At 37.5% G+C, this 20,345-nt stretch overlaps 2 protein-coding genes and 1 pseudogene across 2 annotated transcripts; 2 read left to right on the top strand and 1 right to left on the bottom strand.

Annotated features, from left to right (window-relative positions):
• The first annotated feature begins 3,450 nt into the window (after positions 1-3,450).
• LOC120094362 (olfactory receptor 18-like) lies at positions 3,451-20,125 on the top strand. The gene is made up of 2 exons (XM_039082862.1): positions 3,451-4,439; positions 20,117-20,125. The coding sequence occupies exons 1-2, from the start codon at positions 3,582-3,584 to the stop codon at positions 20,123-20,125; spliced, it is 867 nt and encodes a 288-aa protein (XP_038938790.1). The 5' UTR covers positions 3,451-3,581.
• On the top strand, positions 5,102-5,731 carry Olr1187-ps (olfactory receptor pseudogene 1187; annotated as a pseudogene).
• Positions 17,670-18,668, bottom strand: Or7d9 (olfactory receptor family 7 subfamily D member 9). Its single transcript, NM_001000862.1, has one exon. The coding sequence runs from the start codon at positions 18,666-18,668 to the stop codon at positions 17,670-17,672; it is 999 nt and encodes a 332-aa protein (NP_001000862.1).
• Positions 20,126-20,345: the final 220 nt, after the last annotated feature.

Genomic DNA, 20,345 nt, shown 5'->3' with positions numbered 1-20,345 from the left:
ACCTCACACCAATCAGATTGGCTAAGACAAAAATTAAGTGATGACACGTGCTCGGCAGAATGTGGAGAAAGAGTAATACTCTTCCACTTCTGGGGGATTGCAAGCACTCTGGTAATTAATCTGTTGGTTCCTCAGAAAATTGGAAATAGTTCTACCTGAAGACCCAACTATACCACTACTGGGCGGATACCCAAAAGACACCCACCATAACACAAGGACACATGCTCCATCATGTTCATAGGAGTCTAATAATAGTAATAGTAATAGCCAGAAGCTGGAAACAACCCACATGTCCCACAATGGAAGAATGGATACATAAAATGTGGTTCATTTACATGATGGAATACTATTCAGCTATTAAAAATGAACACATGAATTTGGCAAGCAAATGAATGGATGTATAAAACATTATCTTGAATGAGGTAACTCAGATTCAAAAAGGCATGCATGGTAAGTATTCATTGGTAAGTGGATATTAGCCAAAAATGTATGTAGGATACAATGTACAGACCATCAGAAGTATTACAACCGAAATGTCCAAGTGAGGAGGCTTCAATCCCACTTGGAAGAAGGAAGAAAATACTCACAGGAGGCAGAGTGAGGGGGGCATCTGGGTTGAAAGCAGAAGAGAAGGGTAGTAGAAAAGGGGACTAGGATCAGATATGGAGGAGGGAATGGGAAAGAAGCTCAGAGGTCCAAGAGAATGAATGGAAATAAGCAGCCTAAGGGACTGGGCAGTGGGGGCACCCTCTAGAAAGTAACAGAGACCTGGGAGTTGAGACACTCTCAGGACTCATTGGGGATGACCTTAGACAAAATTCCCAATATTTGTGAAAGGGAACTAGAAGATTTGACCTCTAGTAGACTCACAGGGTCTCAAGTGAAGGGACAGGGTTACTAACTCACAGTCAAAATTTCTGACCCAGACTTGTTCCTGTCTAAAAGAACTGCAGGGACAAAGGTGGAGAAAAGACTAAAGGAAAGGATGTTCAATGACTGGTCCAACTTGGGATCTATCTCATGGGGAGAACCAAGGCTTGACACTTCTATGCTATGATGTGCTTACATATGGGGGGCTAGCATGGTTGTCCTTTGAGAGGACAGCAACTGACAGCAGATACTTATACCTGATCATTGGACTGAAGCCAGTGACCCCTATGGATGATTTCGGGGAAGTATTGAAGAAGCTGAAATGAGAGTGATCCCATAGGAAGACCATCATTCTGAACTAACCTACACCCTGGCAAGCTCCCAGAGACTAAACTACCAACCAGGAGTATACATGGGCTTGTTGGAGTCCCCTGGCACATATGTAACAGAGGTCTGCCTTTTCTGGCCTCAGTGGGAGAAGATGTGGTTAATCTTAGTGAAACTTTAGGCCCCAGAGACTGGGGAAGCCTGGTGCTGTGTGTGTGTGTGGGGGGGGGTGGAGAAGGGCACCCTCTCAGATGCAAGGATGAGGAGGAACGGGATGAGTTACTGTTGAAGGAGGGACGGAAAGTGTGGGCAATGACTGGAATATTAATAAAATAAATTAAAAAAGAAAATAAACCCCCCTAGTAATAAACACTGACAATTGAATTTTATTTAATGTATTAAAAATATAAGAATAGTTGGAAAGGTCTATGGATCAGTTTTTCCTGAAATTTCCAAGCACATTTTCCTCTTTCACCTTTACTCTTATTAGTGACAAGTCCCCAAGGAAAGGGATAATGTGGACCAATTGGCTAATTTAGAGCTGTGTGCATTGAGTCCCCAAGGTCACACACCTGAAGTAATTAGCCAGTGCCTTCAGATCTGTACTTTGCCAGCTTCAATATCTCTTATAACCTTTGGACACCTTCACTAACTTGAGTCTGCCTTGTTTTAAAATTTTGAATAAATAACCCAGGGTTTGATGAATATTAGGCAGAAGAGAAACAGTTGGTAATGCCCCTGCAGAGACACACCCTAGCCCAGTAAGTGATAATGGAGGTTGTGGAAGGGTAGAGGGAAGGGGAGGTCACTTTCTTTGCCATAAAGAGTATTGAGATGGAGAGGAGGGTAACAGCATGCAAAGATTCTGCTCCAAGGGCTGAGCTGACTTTTGGACCTGGGTTGAAATTTAGGAACTTTCAGAGTCTGCTTTCCTTCCACACTGGTTATTAATCCTGTAGGCACCTTCCTCACATCCTTAAACAAGGGATGATGTTTTAGCAGGAAGGATTAGTCTGAAGTACTTTCAACTAGATTTAAAACATTCTTCTGGAAGACTCCAGGTTCTGCATTTATCATTCATGTATGCAAGAATTTATGATCATGAAAAGGAGTTGATTCCATATTAAAAATAGCAAAGGTGATCTCAGACACACTATATTTTTGTGGGATTGTATGGAGCTATTATAACATTCTATAAAGTAAAATGTTTCAAAAATAGTTATTGTTTAATTATTTCTACTGTGTTGCTCACCAGTGCCTTATGTGGTCAGGGCACTTTAGGGTTAACCACATATCCATCTAAATGGAGGTCCACCAGAATCAAGGTTAGTTTGTAAGAAACTGAATTTGAGTAAGCCCTTGTTATCAGGAATTAGTGGAATAGAAAATCAAATAATTAAAAAACTTCCATGTGTTAAACTGGAAAAATTCTCTGTAATTATGAACTTTCTATGCTATTTTGAATGTTAGCAATGTGATCTTTAGACTTATGGAAGTTTTATAAATAGTCCACATCAAGACAATTCATACACTATGTTAGAATAACAGTGCATTTTGGCAGTGTCTCAATTTCCTTTAGTTATAATTGTGTTTCCTCAGTATGGAAAGGATCTTTTCCCATTTCTAAATTATACTTTTTGTTTGTCTTATGTTATAATCAAAGGATGGCTTACATTTTGTTTTTACATTCTTTGAATGTGAGTATTGAAAGACGGATAACACATGTCAGTGGAAAGTGAGTTTGTATCTACGCCTTTGGACAAATGATCCTGATGTTCTTGGTCAGATAAACTTCTTTTTCCAGACTAACACTGGTTCAAGTGCTGAGAACATGAACAAGTAACTTTTAAGTGTTCAGCTCTGAGCAGGACATGCCACATTCTCCATGACTCAGGGAGCATCAAATAAGAGCAGGTGGAAAGAATGATAAAATGGGGGATAGGAAGGGACACTGTGACATGATGTCCTCTGGAAATGGCATGACCTTTGCATGCATGCTCATATATCGACCGTGACCACTTATACATAGCATACACAAAAGTATGAGAGTAGCAGGGAGCTACACGGTATCAGAAGGATGTCATCATAAGTGAGAGGGGGATTGGTAAGAGTAAAGAAAGAATATAATTATAATATATTATATATATATATATGAAATTGTAAAATATTAAGTTAAAAAAGAATAGGGAGATTGCAGCAGATCAGAAGTACTGCCAAGGATGTATAATCATTTGATCATTTCACAAGACAGTTGCTTTAATCCAAAACACAGAGTGTTGAGTGATTAAACTTGTATCAATTTTATTAACCCTATTTTCATTTTCAAAAGCTGTTCAAACAACATAGAACCACAAAACCTAACACTTGTCTCAGAATTTCATCTCATGAGAGTCTCTGATGATCCAGGACTGCAGCCCATCCTCTTCTGTTTATTTATGTTTGTGTACCTGGTTACAGTGCTTGGTAACCTGATCATCATCCTGGCTGTCAACTCTGACTCCAACCTCCACACTCCCATGTACTTCTTCCTCTGCAATCTGTCCTTGGCTGACATCTGTTTTATCTCTACCACAGTCCCAAAGATGATTGTGAACATCCAGACTCACAGAAAAGAGATAATCTATGTGGGCTGCCTTACACAGATGTCATTTTTGATCCTTTTTGGATATATGGATTGCTTGCTTCTGGCTGTGATGGCCTATGATAGATTTGTGGCTGTCTGTCACCCACTGCATTATTCACTCATCATGAATCCTCGCCTCTGTGGCTCTTTAGTTTTCCTGTCTCTCTTGGTTAGTCTCGTGGATTCTCAGGCACACAATCTCATTGCCTTACAAATCATCTACTTCAAGGATGTAGAAATTTCCAATTTCTTTTGTGACCCTGCACAACTCCTTAATCTTGCCTGTTTTAACACATTCATTAATGACATAGTCATGTATTTTGTTGGTGCCTTATCTGGTTTGCTTCCTATATCTGGAATTTTCTTCTCTTACTATAAAATTGTTTTTTCCATTCTGAAAATATCATCATCAGGTGGGAGGTATAAAGCCTTCTCTACTTGTGGGTCTCACCTGTCAGTTGTTTGTTTATTTTATGGAACAGCCTTGGGAGTATATCTTGGTTCAGCTGTATCACGTTCTCCCAGAAGTACTGCAGTGGCCTCACTGATGTACACTGTGGTCACTCCTATGCTAAATCCTTTCATCTACAGCCTGAGGAACAAGGATATTAAAAGAGCAGTGAAGAGATTCCACAGAAAAATGCTGTAATCATAAGGCCTCTGGCACCCATTTAGAGTATGTGTTGGTAAATACACAGAGCAAAACGTCTAGACCCATACACCCTAATTCATCAGTTATACTAGTTTTAGTTTTTCATGACTTTAATATCCGCTTACATTTCATAATAGAATAGTAGTTAGTATTGTTGAGGAGATGAAAACAGGGGAGTTCAAAAATGTATACAGTTTCAACTAGTGAAGACAAAAATGTACTTGATCATGGTGATGGTTGTATAACAATATAAATGCACTGGTAATAGTTATTACCAATGAAGTAAACATATAACAATATGTAATTTTCTGTATTATTAATGTTTTGTCATAACAAACTGTGACTCTTTGTTGTCAACTTGGTTACATCTGAAATGAACTACAATCCAGAAATGGAGGGCACACTTTTAATCTGGATCTTGAGGCAGGAAGTCAACATGCCTTTGATCTGGATCTTTAGGCACACCTCTAATCTGGGCCATACCTACTGCTGGAAGCCTGATACAGACAATGAAATAAGGAAGAATCAATATGTTCTTCACCTGCTTGCACTCACTTTACCAGAACCCTCATTGGAGCCTACTTCTTCAGGATTCTGGCTTATATTGAAGACCAGTGAAACATTCAACCTTATGGGGACCGAGCAACTACAAGATTCTTGCAGTTTGTGTTCACAGCTGGCCATTGTTGGTAGTTGGACTGCAGCCTGTAAGTCATTCCAATTCTCTCTCTCTCTCTCTCTCTCTCTCTCTCTCTCTCTCTCTCTCTCTCTCACACACACACACACACACACACAGGCACACACATACACAATCTGTAGGTTATTCTGTTGGTACTTTATCTGGTTTACTTCCTATATCTCGAATTTTCTTTTTTTTACTCTAAAATTGTGCTCTCTAATCTGAGAATACCATCATCAAGTGTGAGGTATGAATCTTTCTCTACCTGTGGGTCTTACCTGTCAGTTGTTTGCTCCTTTTTTTGGAACAGTCATTGGAGTATAACTTAGTTCAAATATCTATGTGTCTAATCTCTATCTACTATCTATCTATCTATCTATCTATCTATCTATTATCTATCTATCTATCTATCTATCTATCTATCTATCTATCATCCTTATAAGCTGGGTAATTACAAGATTAATCTTCCAATGTCACATAGTTGTCAGTGACAAGCCTTTCCGTCCAAATCTTCAGTTTATCAGTTGTAACCCACAGGGCATCATATTTCTCCTCCTCCATGGTTGTCTGGATTGTAGCACTTCTGTATCTCTACTATTTCTGAAGATGGAGCCTGAGTTCCAGATAAGCAAATCACACCTGCCATCCTTGGTTATAATTCAGCACAGAAGCAATTCAATTCATGAGTGTTGAGTGGAATGATACATAGAGGAAGGATTTCCAGGAAAACATATTTGACTATGAATAGTACTGATATGATCATTTGTGTGGCTAGATATCGAGATACTGATTTGTAAAATTTCAACTTAGGAAGAGCATAATTATATTCTCTGTTAAGGAGGGAATCCTGGAAACTTCATTCAATCCTCTTACACTAGTTCTGCTTACTACAGAAGTTTCCACATGATAGCAGAAAATATATATTCCTGTAAATTATGTCCTAGGAACTTCAAAGGACTATGAACATGATGATAAATACATAAAGAGAGTGTTTGTAATTTCAACATCATGAAAGATTTATTGTTTTAACTCTGGAGCCTAAACCTAGGCAAGTACTCTGTCATGAAGCTAAATCCCAAACCTCAAAGCAATTTATATAAAAAGCTCCTCAGAATCTGACCAATATGTTCTATCTGTTGCTCATCATTTTGCATGTACAATCTTTGGAATGTTTTTTTATTTTACAGAAAACAAAGAGACACTGCAGTTTAGTGTAACCTACTCTGGGTGTTTAGGTGGAAATGAATGAAGACATGTTATAGTACAGTCAGTTATGGTTGTATAGACTTTTAACCCCAATGTTTGGAGGCAGATGTAGGTGGATCTTTGTGTTAGGCCAGTCATGGCTATATAGTAAGACTCTTTCAAAAAGCAAACCAACTAAAACCAAAAGCAAAACAACAGTAGCAACAACAAAAACAGAGACGTTGGAATACAAGATACCTCACAGAGAGGATTCTGGGAGATTGCTAGTTTATTTATTTGTTGTGCATATGTGAATGATACACATGCCACAGCATGTATGCTAAGGGCAACTTGAAGGAGATGGTACTCTTCTTCAGTCATGTGGGTTCCAGGAATTGAACTCAGACTGTCACACTAGGTGGCAATCTTTATCAGCTGAGTCATCTTGTTTTCTGCTCCCCACCAGACTGACTTTTTTAAAAACCAACAAGACACTTCACTTACCTGTCATACTAGGAAGAATTCACTTATCAAGTAGGAGTCTGATTCATCCTTCAGACAGCAGAGGGTAGGACATACAGGATAGATGGCTGTAGACTATAGGCTTAGTTCACAGTCATATACATGATAACTTACCACAGGTCTCTTCTTAGTTCTACTCTGGTATATGCTTGCATTTGTCCACATCTTTCCTGTTCTTCTAGTATTTCAATTAGTCTGAGCAGGATGCCTGAAATAAAGATTTAATTTTATTTTTTAAGACTCCAGGAAGAGTTTGAAGATGTTCTTCCTTTCTTTAAGTATTCATGATCTTTGGGCTTCTTAAACAGTTGGCAGTTAAGGGTTGGGTGTGTGGTTTATTACTTAATTAGCATGTACCCTGCCCTTGGTTTGCTCCACTGCACAGGAAAAATGTGTTTAATTATGTGTATGTGTGTGTATTGTACATACACACACATATATGTGTATACACACACACATGAGTGTGTGTTGGCATGTGTGTATTTTATATATGTGTGTATGCTTATGGAGACCTGTCCACTGCTTTATACTTTGTTTTTCTGATCCACAGACTCTCAATTGGATATAGAGCTTACACATTGGCTAATCTTGGTAGGTAGCTCTTTCTTGAGATCATTGAGCCATGGGATTATAGGTGGCCTCAACTTTTGCCAAGCTTTTTCTGTAAAATCTGGGTATCTGAACATCAGCCATCATATTTGCCTCATAAATATTTAAAATTTAATTGGATGAAATAGTGACAATTTTGTATCCTGTCTGTTTCCATCATTTTACCTTTGATAAATAGCAGTTTGTGATAATGATTGCAACTTGGTATTGTTATCTAAGCTGATTTCCATCTGATACAAATACATTGAGTAAGGGTTAAAAGATGAATGGTCTGTTTGTGATTAGTATATCATTAATGTATAAAATAGAGAGAAAATAAAATTCTGATATCAAATTGAAAAGAAAGTACCAATGTATCATTATTTGCAGATGGTGTAATGGCACATGCACACACACATACACACACACACACACACACACACACACACACACACACACACACACCTAAAAATTCAACAGGGGGATTCATGCAGCTGACTATCACTTTCAGCAGAGTATCTGGCTACAAAACTAACTCACAAAAATCGGTAGCCTTTCTATATGACAAATAACAAACTGTGAAAGAAGTCAGATAAATAAAACATTTCACAAAAGTCTCAAACAATATAAAACATCTTCAGAGTATATTTACGGAAACAAGTGAAAGACTTGTATGGTTAAAACTTCAAGACTATTAAGAATTTGAAGAGGATATCAGAAGATGAAAAGATCTCCCATGATCATGGATAGGTAGGATTAGCATAGTAAAAAGGCCATTATATGGGAAGCAGATTTAATGCAACCTCCTTGAAAATGACAGCACAGATTATTACATATATTGAAAGGCTATTTTCAAACTTCCTATGAGAAACAAAACAAAACAATTAACTAAAACAACTCTGAAAAATAAAAGATCTATTTGAGATTCCACCATTCCATATCTCTAGTTGTACTACAGAGCTATCTATAGTAATAAAAATCTCATGGTATTGTCATAAAGGCAGATGCATTGATCAATGGAATTAAATTGAAGTCCCAGACATAAATCCACACCCCTATGGGCATATGAATTTTTGAAAAGTAATCTAGAAATATACATTGGAAAGAAAAGCATCTTCAACAAATTGTGCTGATCAATCTAGATATCTGGGTGTAGAAAAATGCAAATAGATTCATAATCATTACCCTGCATATAACTCAAGTCAAAATGGATCAAAGACCTCAACATAAAACAAGATACACTGAATATAATAGAAGTGAAAGTGGGGAGTAGCTTTGAACACACTTTCACACAGGAGACAACTTTCTGAATAGAACACAGACACTAAGAACAACAATTAATAAATGATACCTCATGAACTCGAAAAGCTTCTTTAAGATAAAGGTCACTATCAATCAGAAAAACAGCAGCTTATAAAATGAGGAAACTCAAATGGCTGAAGAACATTTAAAAATATTCAACACTCTTTGCCATTAAGGTAATGCAAATCCAAATGACTTTGAGATTCCATTTTACACCTGTCAGAATGACTAAGACCAACAACATAAGTGACAGCTCATGCTGTTGAGGATATATTGCAAGGGAAATACTCCTCCATTGCTAGTAAGAGTGAAAATTTGTACAGCCACTTTGGAAATCAATATAGTTCTTCTCAGGACTTTAGGAATAAATTTATTTCCATTCAGTTTATACCACTCTTGGTTATATGGTCAAAGGAGGCTGCATCCTACCCCTAGGACACTTGATCAACCATGTTCATTGTGGATTTACTCATAATAGCCAGAAGCTGAAAAGGAACTAGATTTTAGATATTCCTCAGCCAAAAATGAATAAAGGAAATGTGGTACATTTACATAATGATGTATTAATCGACTGTTAAAAAATTGACGTCGTGAAATTTGTAGGCAAATTGATTGAGTTCGTGAAAATTCATCCTGATTGAGATAACCAAGAACCACAAAGACTGTGTATAGGGATTATATAAGGAATATTAATCACTAAGTAAATTATAACTCAGGAATAAATCAGAAGTAGATCCAGAATGGTTTGGGGTAAGCACAGGGCTTATATCAGTCTACATCAGGTCCTCTGTATAAGTAGTATATCTGTTAATTTAGAATTTTTATGGGACTTCTGAATATGAGGACAAGTAGGTTAATGATTTCTGAATATGCACTTGGAGCTCTTTTCCTTCTATTGGGTTGCCATGTCTAAGTTTGATTTAATAGTTTTTGCTTCATCTTATTGTATTTCATTTCATAAAAAAGAAAAAAAAACATGGGAGAAAAATATTAGTGCAGTAGAAATTGTCAGTGTTATGTTACAGTGAACCTGGTTTTATTACAGTATGAAAAGATTTGTTGAAATATGTATTCTTCCAAGAGGTACTGAGGCAAGTTTGGAATTTAAGATAGGTAGGAATGGTCAATGTAATCAACCACAACACATATTAAAGAATGCCAACTAGAAAAAGATTTTATTGCCTGTTTAGTTTCAAGTTTAATTAAACTTTTGATCATGTGAAAAGATACCTATCAGATGACTATATATGCTCTCATTAATTGAATGTACACATTTAACAATTAAATAGGAATTGTATCATATAATTTTACATAAACATGTTATTTCTAAGTAATTTTTGTCTACTGTCTTTTATATTGGTGGTATGATTTATTGTAATTAGTTAACACTAAAGGAAAAATTAACTTCATTCATGAGGAAAAGCATCAGATACAAAAACAAAGTTCTTGGAGTCAAATTTCATTAAAAACGTAGGATGCAACAATTCTGATTACACATTAAAAATAAAAGACTGTAAGGGAAGAATGGAATGGAGGAGACCACCAAAACAAGGCAATTTAAATGCAGTAACACATGTATGAACTCATGGATACCGTGACAACATGCACGTGTCCTGCAGGGATTTGCATGGTTTGCACCAGATGGGGTTTCAGTTCTGAGAGAAGTAGACACATGTCTCCATCCCTAACCCAGAAGCAATGTTGGACTGACAGTATCTCACAAATGAAAAATCAGTTCTCTCCAACAGAGTCTCAATGGGAATCCAAACCACTCATGAGGCCAGGACCTATGCTCAGCAGTAAAGAGTTAACACACAAACAAACAAACAAACTCAATGCCATCTTCGGCGGTTCTTTGTTCCATAAGGTTTTGACAGTATTTTTCCTCATGTTTCTTTTTCATATATGCTATCATTTTGGGCTTTATATTTCTTAAGGGAAAATCATCTGCATACAGACATGTGTATCTGTCTCTGTGTCTTCGTACATATCTCATTTTATTTCTTTGACTTCTTTCTTCTGTTTGTTTTGTCCTATTCCAATTGTTTTTGTTTGTTATTATTCTTTATATGAATGCTTGTTTTATAATAAAAGATAGAAAGTTTTTGGATTCTTATAAGAGGGAAGGCGAGGGGACTCTCAAAGGAGTTAGGGAGAAGAAAATATATTCTGAATATAGTATATGAAAAACATCTAGTAAAACTAAAACTTCTTGGATTGGAGTGATGGTTTAGCAGTTAACAGCACTGATTTTGCCTTCTGGTCTCCATGTATGCCCAGAGCTAAGGCTGTTCCACAGCCCTCAGGGCCTAAAACTAGCCTGCAGAGAGCTGGTCTCCCAGGAGCACTTTCACTCTTAAGGCCACAGGTGAGACCTCACTTGCACCCCACTAACTCTCCAAAGAGGAACACACAGGGCAAAGGAACTGCCAGGCAGCCTGGGACAGGATCCTTCCAGTCTCCATTTGCACTCAGAGATAAGGCTGTTTCACAGCCCTCGGGACCCAAAGCCTCCCCAGAGTGAGCTGGTTTCCCAAAAGTGCTTTCACACCTAAGATCACAGGCTCACAGGCCCACAGAAGGGAAAAGCCCCAGTCAGAGACAGCAACACCAATTAACATCAAAGACCATCAGATGGCAAGAGACAAGGAAGCACAAGAATTTAAGCAAGAGAAACCAAGATTACTTGGCACCATCAGAATCCAGTTCTACCACAGCAAGTTCTGGTTACCACAACACACCAGAAAAGCAAAATTTGGATTTAAAATCACATCTTATGATGATGATATAGAGCTGTAAAGACATAAATATCTCCCTTAAAGAAATATGGGACAACACAGGTAAACAAGTAGAAGGCCTTAAAGAGAAGACACAAAACCCCTTAAAGAATTACAGGAAAACACAACCAAACAGGTGAAAGAATCAAACAAAATCACCCAGGATTGAAAAATGGAAATAGAAGAATTAAATAAAGCACAAAGGGAGACAACTCTGGATATAGAAAACCTAAGAAAGAGATCAGGATTCATAGAGCAAGCATCACCAACAGAATACAAAAGATCAAAGAGAGAATCTCAGGGACAGAAGATACCATTGAAAACATTGACACAATGGTCAAAGATAATGCAAAACACAAAGAGCTCCCAACCCAAAACATCCAGGAAATCCAGGACACAATGAAAATACCAGACATAAGGATGATAGGCATAGAAGAGAGTAAATATTTGTGAATATTTTCAACAAAATTATAGAAGAAAACTTCCCTAACCTAAAGAAAGTGATGACCATGCACATACAAGATGTGGTTTTAAATCCCAATCTTGCATTTCTGGTGTGTTTGGATATCCAGTATTTGCTTTGGTGGGAGAACTGGGCTCTGATGATGGCAAGTAGTTTTGGTTTCTGATTCTTAGATTCTTGTTCTTGTCTCTCACCATCAGGTTGTCTCTGGTGTTAGCTTGTCTTGCTGTCTCTAACAGTGGCTTGACCATCCTGTAAGCCTGTGTGTGAGCACTCCTGTAGACCTGTATTCTTTCAGCCGGAATAAGTACGGAGAGCTGTGGGGCCATGTCAGCTGTGGGTGCAGGCAGAAACTGGAAGGGTTCTGTCCCAGATTGCTCCTGGGTTTGTGTGTGCTGAAGCCTCTAGGTGGGTCGCTTGGAGCAGAAGAATTGGTTTTACCTCTGCCCTTAGGTGCGTCAAGCACTCCTTGTGACTGGCTTTCAGCTCTGGGTGCAGGCAAAATTGGAAGGGTCCCGACCCTGACTGCTCCTAGCTTCCTGTGCCCAGAGGACACAAAGAGTACTAGACAGGTTCCTCGAAGAAGTGCTGGTCTCCCTTGAGTTTTCAGGATTGTCCACACATCTGAGAATCCGGCTCTCTCTTCCACAAGACTTGGGTACAGAGAACTGTGGGACCCAGTGTTTCTTTTTTATTTGTTATTAATTTCACGGTAGATATGTATGAGTGGTTGACCATATTACAAAGTCAATATTACACTGCATTCAAATCTTCTTCACCAAAGAAATTAGCCCATCACTATTCAATTTAGCATTAGGACTGTTTTACGACAAAGAGAGAGAGCAGCAACATTTTATTTTGCCAAAAATTCCCTAAGAATGGCCTTTAGTCCCGTTGCTAATATTGTTCCCCTCTGAATCCTCTTGCTTTTAGTACTATTGTCTTCCAGGCTCCTACTTAAATGTCCTACTAATTCCTCTTATGGCATTTAAGCACTATTCTATTCCACAGTCACAATATTTCCTTCATTACTCCAAAGAAAAATAGCCTGGTGAAGCCTCTCATGGCAATACCTTATTCCATGAATCAACTTCTTTTATGTTTTATCCTTTTGTGATAATAAGACAGTATAATGTACCAGGAAAAAGTTTATATTGGACTTATACTTTCAGAATTTTAGAATCTGTTATAGTGGAATGAAGGTTTGTCTGTAGGGATAGCTAAGATCTTACATCTGCTCAGTAAGTAGGAGACAGGGAGAGACAGAGACTAGGACTCCCATTTTTTCAATTTTTCCCAAACAGTTCTACCAACTGGTAACAGACTACTAAAATCTATGAATCTTTGTGGGGGAAATGACACTCTTCAAAATAGTCCCAAATAACATAAAATACCTCGGAGTGACTAGCAAAAATGTGAAAGATCTGTATGACAAGAACTTTAAGTCTCTGAAGAAAGAAATTGAATATCTCAGAAGATGGAAAGACCTCCCATGCTCATGGATTGGCAGGGTTAATATAGTAAAAATGGCCATTTTGCCAAAAGCAGTCTACAAATTTAATGCAATCTCCACCAAAATTCCAACTCAGTTCTTCTAAGAGTTAGAAAGAACAATTATCCTCAACAATAAAAGGACTTCTGTGGGAATCACCACTGCTGACCTCAAGCAGTATTACAGAACAATAGTGATAAAAAACTGTATAGTATTGGTACAGAGACAGGCAGTTTGATCAGTGGACTAGATATGAAGACCCAGAAATGAACCCAATCACATATGGTCACTTGATCTTTGACAAAGGAACTAAAAACATCCAAGAGAAAAGAGATAGCATTTTCAACAAATGGTGCTGTTTCAACTGGAGGTCAGCATGTAGAAGAATACAAATTGAACCATTCTTATCACCCTGTACAAAGCTTAAGTCCAAGTGGATCAATGACCTCCATATAAAACCATATACATTGTAACTAATAGAAGAGTGTCAAACACATGGGCACTGGGAAAAATTTCATGATTGAAACACCAATGGCTTATGTTCCAAGATTAAGAATTCTCAAATGGGACCTCATAAAACTGCAAAGCTTCTGTACAGTAAAGGACACTGTCATTAGGACAAAATGGCAACCAACAGACTGGGACAAGGTTTTTACCAATCCTACATCTGATACAGGGTAATATCCAAAAGATACAAAGAACTCAGGAAGTTAGATCCCCAGAGCCAAATAACCCTATTAAAAATGGGTACAGAGCTAAAAAAGAATTCTCAGCTGAGGAATATTGAATGGCTAAGAGGCACCTAAAGAAATGTTCAACATCCTTAATCATCAGGGAATTGCAAATCAAAACAACCCTGAGATTCCACTTCATACCAGTCAGAATGGCTAAGATAAAAACTCAGGTGACAGCAGATGCTGGCGAGGATGTGGAGAAAGAGGAACACTCCTCCTTTGTTGGTGTGATTGCAAAGTGGTACAACCATTCTGGAAATCTCTCTGGAGGTTCCTCAGATAATTAAACATTCAATTACCTGAGGACCCAGCTATACCTCTCTTGGGCATACCCCCCAAAATGCTCCAACATACAACAAAAACACATGCACCACTATGTTCTTAGCAGCCTTATTTATAAAAGCCAGAAGCTGGAAAAAACCCAGATGCCCTTGAATAGAGGAATGGATTCAAAAAATGTGGTATATCTACACAATGGAGTACTACTCAGCTATCAAAAACAATGACCTCACGAAATTTATAGGCAAATGGAATGAACTAGAAAATATAATCCTGAGTGAGGTTACTCAATCACAGAAAAAGACACTTGGTATGCTCTCATTGATAAATGGATATTACCCAAAAAGCTCAAATTACCCAAGGTGCAGTCCATAGGCAGGAAGCTCAAGAAGAAGGACGACCAAAATGCAGAAGCTCCCACTCCTTAAAAGGTGTTAAAAATATCCATAGGAGGGGATATGGAAGCAAAGTTTAGAGCAGCTACTCAAGGAATGGCCATTCAGAGCCTGTCCGACATATGGTCCATATATATATACAGCCACCAAAACTAGATAAGATTGATGAAGCTAGAAAATGCATGCTGAAAGCGACCAGCTATAGATCTCTCCTGAAAGATACATCCAGAGCATGTCCAATATAGACGTCAATGTTAGCTGCAATCACCAAAATGAGAATAGGACCTCCTTTGGGGGAATTAGAGGAAGTACTGAAAGAGTTGAAGGAGCTTGCAGCACCATAAAAACAATTCCCACCTACCAGTGCTTCCAGGGACTAAACTACTACTGAAAGACACATGGACTGACCCTGGGCTCCAACTGCATATGTAGCAGAGAATAGCCTTGTTGGGGCACCAGTGGAAGTGGAAGCCCTTGGTCCTGCCAATGTTGGACCCTCAGTGCAGGGCAATATAGGGGAGGACAATGAGGGGGATGTATAGGGGGAATACCTGTTTGGGGAGGGGGAGTGGAGGGAATGGGTGCTTATGGAAAGGAAACCAGGAAGGGGAATAACCTTTGAAATGTAAGTAAAGAAATATATCTAATAAAAAATATAAAAAAATGGGTACAGAGCTAAACAAAGAATTCTTAGCTGAGGAATATTGAATGGCTGAGAGGCACTTAAAGAAACGTTCAACATCCTTAGTCATCAGGGAAATGCAAATCAAAACAACCCTGAGATTCCACCTCACACCAGTCAGAATAGCTAAGATCAAAAACTCAGATGACAACAGAAGTTTAAAAGGATGTGGAGGAAAAGGAACACTTCCCCATTGTTGGTGGGATTGCAAATTGGTACAAACACTCTGGAAATCAGTCTGGATATCCCTCAGAAAATTGGCCATTGCACTACTTGAGGACCCAGGTATACCTCTCTTGGGCATATAACCAAAAGATGCTTCAACATACAACAAAGACACATGCTCCACTGTATTCATGGCAGCCTTATTTATAATAGCCAGAAGATTGAAAGAACCCAGATGCCTTTCAACAGATTAATGGATACAGAAAATATGGTACATTTACACAATGGAGTACTACATAGCTATCAAAAACACTGGCTTCATGAAATTCATTGGCAAATAGATGGAACTTGAAAATATCATCTTAGTAATGTAACCCAATCCCCAATAATCACACATGGTTTGCACTCACTGAATAGTGGATATTATCCCAAAAGCTTATATTGCCCAAGATACAATCCACAGACCACATGAAGCTTATAAAGCAAAACCAAAGAGTGGATGCTTCAGTTCTTCTTAAAAAGGGGAACAAAAATATTCATAGGATGGAATATGGAGTCAAAGATTGGGGAAGAGACTGAAAGAATTGCCAATAAGAACCTGCTCCACCTGTGGATACATCACACACACACACACACACACACACACACACACACACACACACACACACACACACATATATATGCTAACAGCATACCATTGACCCTAGAATGGAGTCCCTGTTGGAGGAATTAGAGAGAGGATTGAAGGAGCTGAAGGGGATTGCAGCCCCTTAAAAACAACAATACCAACCAACCAGAGCTACCAGGGACTAAACCACTACCACCCAAAGACTACACATGGATAGACCCCTGGCTCCAGCTGCACATTTAGCAGAGGATGGCCTTGTTGGGCACCAATGAGAGGAGAAACCCTTGGTCCTGTCCAGGCTGTACCCCCCAGTTTAGGGGAATGTCAGGGCAAGAGACAGGAATGGGGGGTTGTTTTGGTGGGGGAACACCCTTATAGAAAAGGTGAAGAGGATGGGATAATGCGGGCTTATGGCTAGGAAACTGGGAAAGCAAATAACCTTTGAAATAAATGCAAATAAAAATATCCAATAAAAAATCCAAAAAATAAAAAAAAACCGATGTTCCTAAAAAAAGTAAAGAACACCATCACTCTTTATTCAGCCTCCTAAATATATTCCCTTTGAAAATTATTAATTACATATTAATAATTTTCAACGAGAACAGCTTAGGTGAAATTCAGCTGAAGAATCCAAAAAAATGAAAATAGATACAAAGAATTCATCAAATTTATAAACACTTCAGGGAATTGAAACATAAATTCTTATTGCCTCTCTCTCTTTCCCTCTCCCTCTCCTTCCTCCCCCCCTCTGTGTCTGTGTATGTGTGTTTGTGTGTGTGTTTGTGTTTGTGTGTTTGTGTGTGTGTTTGTGTTTGTGTGTGTGTGTTTGTGTTTGTGTGTGTGTGTGTTTGTGTGTGTTTGTGTTTGTGTGTTTGTGTGTGTGTTTGTGTTTGTGTGTGTGTGTTTGTGTGTGTTTGTGTTTGTGTGTTTGTGAGTGTGTGTTTGTGTGTGTATTTGTGTGTGTGTGTGTGTGTGTGTGTGTGTGTGTGTGTGTATGTATGTCAGCATAAATGTGGAGATCAGAGGAAAATTTGAGGGAGTCCAATATCCTATTCCTTTATGTAGCTCCTGGGTATTGAACTGAGTTTGTTGAAACTTTCTGCCAGTTCTACATTTAAAGACGATTAGAAATCTAAAAAACACCCTGTTCTATAACTGAGCCAGTTGAAAATATTGAAGACCTACTATGAAAAAGAAAAAGGAATGATTATTAAAGTTGTAGAGGGCAACGCACATGCAATAAGGTGATGGTGTTTTGGGAACAAGAAATCAAATAGCAAGCATTTTCAAGTAGATAAATAGGACATTAAAATCCACAGCATTTGTCTAAATAATGGCAATGTTTACTTAGTTTTTTGATGCTGATCCACCAGGGACATGAATACACTCTAAGGAATCTTACTAGAGCCCCCTTCACATCTTTGTTCCTCAGGCTGTAGATGAATGGATTGAGCATAGGAGTGACCACAGTATACATCACTGAGGCTATAGTGCTTCCTTGAGAAACATGAGTCCCAGCTGAACTGAGGTAAACCCCCAGTGCTGTACCATAAAACAAACAGACCACACAGAGGTGAGACCCACAGGTGGAAAAGGCTCTGTACTTGCTAACTACAGAAGACATCTTTAATAAGGAGGAGACAATTTGCGAGTAAGAGTAGAGAATTCCAGTGACAGGAAACACACACAACAAGGCAGTAGCTACATATAATGCAATATTATTAATAAGAACATCAGAGTTTGTTACTCTGAGTATTTGAGCCAATTCACAGAAGAAATGTGGGATTTCAGTACCCATGGAGAAGGTTAATTGCTTCATTAATAGACTATGAAACATGGAGACTGATAAAATGATCATCCAGCACATTAGCACAAGGAGGCAACAGAAGTGAGGGTTCATGATGACTGTGTAGTTTAAGGGGTGACAAATGGCAACAAAGCGGTCAAAGGCCATTACAGTCAGTAGGAAATTATCCATTCCTGCAAAAACCATAAAAAAATAGACTTGACTGAGGCACTGCATGTATGAAATATTTTTGTTCTTTGTCTGGATGTTCACCAGCATCTTTGGGACAGTGGTAGTAGTGAAACAGATGTCTACAAAAGAGAGGTTGGAGAGGAAGAAGTACATGGGGTTGTGGAGATGGGAATCAGAAATGACAGCCAGGATGATGAGCAGGTTCCCCAGCACTGTGATCAGATACATAAATAAGAACATCCCGAAGAGAATAGGCTGAAATTTAGGATCATCTGAGAGACCCAGTAGGAGAAATTGTGATACTTCTGTGTGATTTTCTCTTCCCATTCCAGAGGTTTCTCTCCTTAACAAACACACAAATGTTAAGAGAACATTCATACTGACACCATTCCCTCATGACTTAACACTCTTGTTTTTGGATGGGTGTTCTTGACCGTTCATGATCCTTCCCAGTACCTTGATGTCCTTAGACAAGAATAATCTCATTTTACTTTATATGTTTATAATGTTTTGAACCTCATATTTTATTTAGCATAAATATTCATTTTATACTTACTCAATTATTTAAACTTGCTCTTAACTTTTCTGTATGCACTAGCTACAAAATTGTCATAAGACATTTCATACATTCCTTAAGAACCATGACACTTCCTCGTTCCTAAAGTTTTGTAATAAATAAATGATTTTTTAATATCCCAATCCATATTTATTTTCTGAATTTATACTTATTGATATATTATTAACAAAATCTTATTTACTTTATAAATATTAGTATTATAACGTTTATTCAGAGCTTTAAAATGGCTTTTTATCAATCAATAAATGATCTATTTTATTGCTACTATTATTACTGTTATTATTCTATTTTATAATAAGTATTTAATTTAATTTTGTTTTGTTTTATTTTTTATTTTTTCATCAACAGATGTTCCCAACTGGTTAAGTGCTAGTCAAATAGCATAAAGAAAATCTAATGGAAATTTTTCTTTATGGTCATATCCATATAATAAGTATTTTAGATATAAAAGTTTTATAAGGGCAGAATGCAGCTTGGTTTAGGAATTAGACTGTCAAGTCGAATTTCTAGGAACAAAATTTTGGTTTACTAATTAATTATTTTTGTGCCTCTGAGATAATTACTAAAGGTCACCAAGCTACAAATAATTTTATACCCTGATATTATTTTACTGCACTGTAGGGTTGAAGTGAGCAATAATGATGTCATAATTCACATATTCTATTGTGGTTCCTGTCATATGCAATTGCCTTCTCAAAAATCTAAGTTTTTCTTCTGCATATCCAATAATTTTGTTTTGCAGGGCTATTTAGCAGTATATTTAAACTTGAAATTCATCAAATATGGATTATTATAAATACAATTATTTTTAATTCATTCAAATTCCATTATTTTGAATGAGTGCAACATTTTTGATTAATGAACCTATGTTCCTTTAGTCAGAAAATACCATGTGTGTTCTTATAAGATATGTAAAAATAATGTGGGTTGCATATTATGAGGACAAAATAATGCCACGTCATTAAAATAAAGTGAAATGAGAATAAAGAAAACATAAAAACTGTGCATGTGAGAATGTGTGCTCACATAGTCATGATGACAGTTTAAAAAAGTTAATGGGGTCAATGCATAAAATATGTACTTGGTTAAATCAACCATAATTTCTGTAAAGCAAATTATTTTAAATTCTTAAGAATAAGTGTGGTTATTGAAATTAAACATTTTACAAGAAAATCATAATTATTCATACCTATTGAAGTTGATGTAAATCATAAAGATACATTCAGTACTAAGTTATTTCATGAAAGAATGTAGAAAAGGTTTATCTTACATATAAATATTTCAGTAGAGATAAACACGGTGGGTATTTTCATCAAGGTAAGAAATGAAGAAACATTCCTAGCAAAGAGAATAGAAATTTGTTCTATTAGATTACGGTTAAAGTTAGGGATTTCAAGGCGTGGCTGTTGGAAAGTAGATGTGAGAGT

This window comes from Rattus norvegicus, chromosome 8 (assembly GCF_036323735.1).
Source record: "Rattus norvegicus strain BN/NHsdMcwi chromosome 8, GRCr8, whole genome shotgun sequence".
Lineage (NCBI taxonomy): Eukaryota > Metazoa > Chordata > Mammalia > Rodentia > Muridae > Rattus > Rattus norvegicus.
The sequence above is the reverse complement of the archived record's forward strand: the minus strand, read 5'-3'. Positions and strand labels throughout refer to the sequence as shown.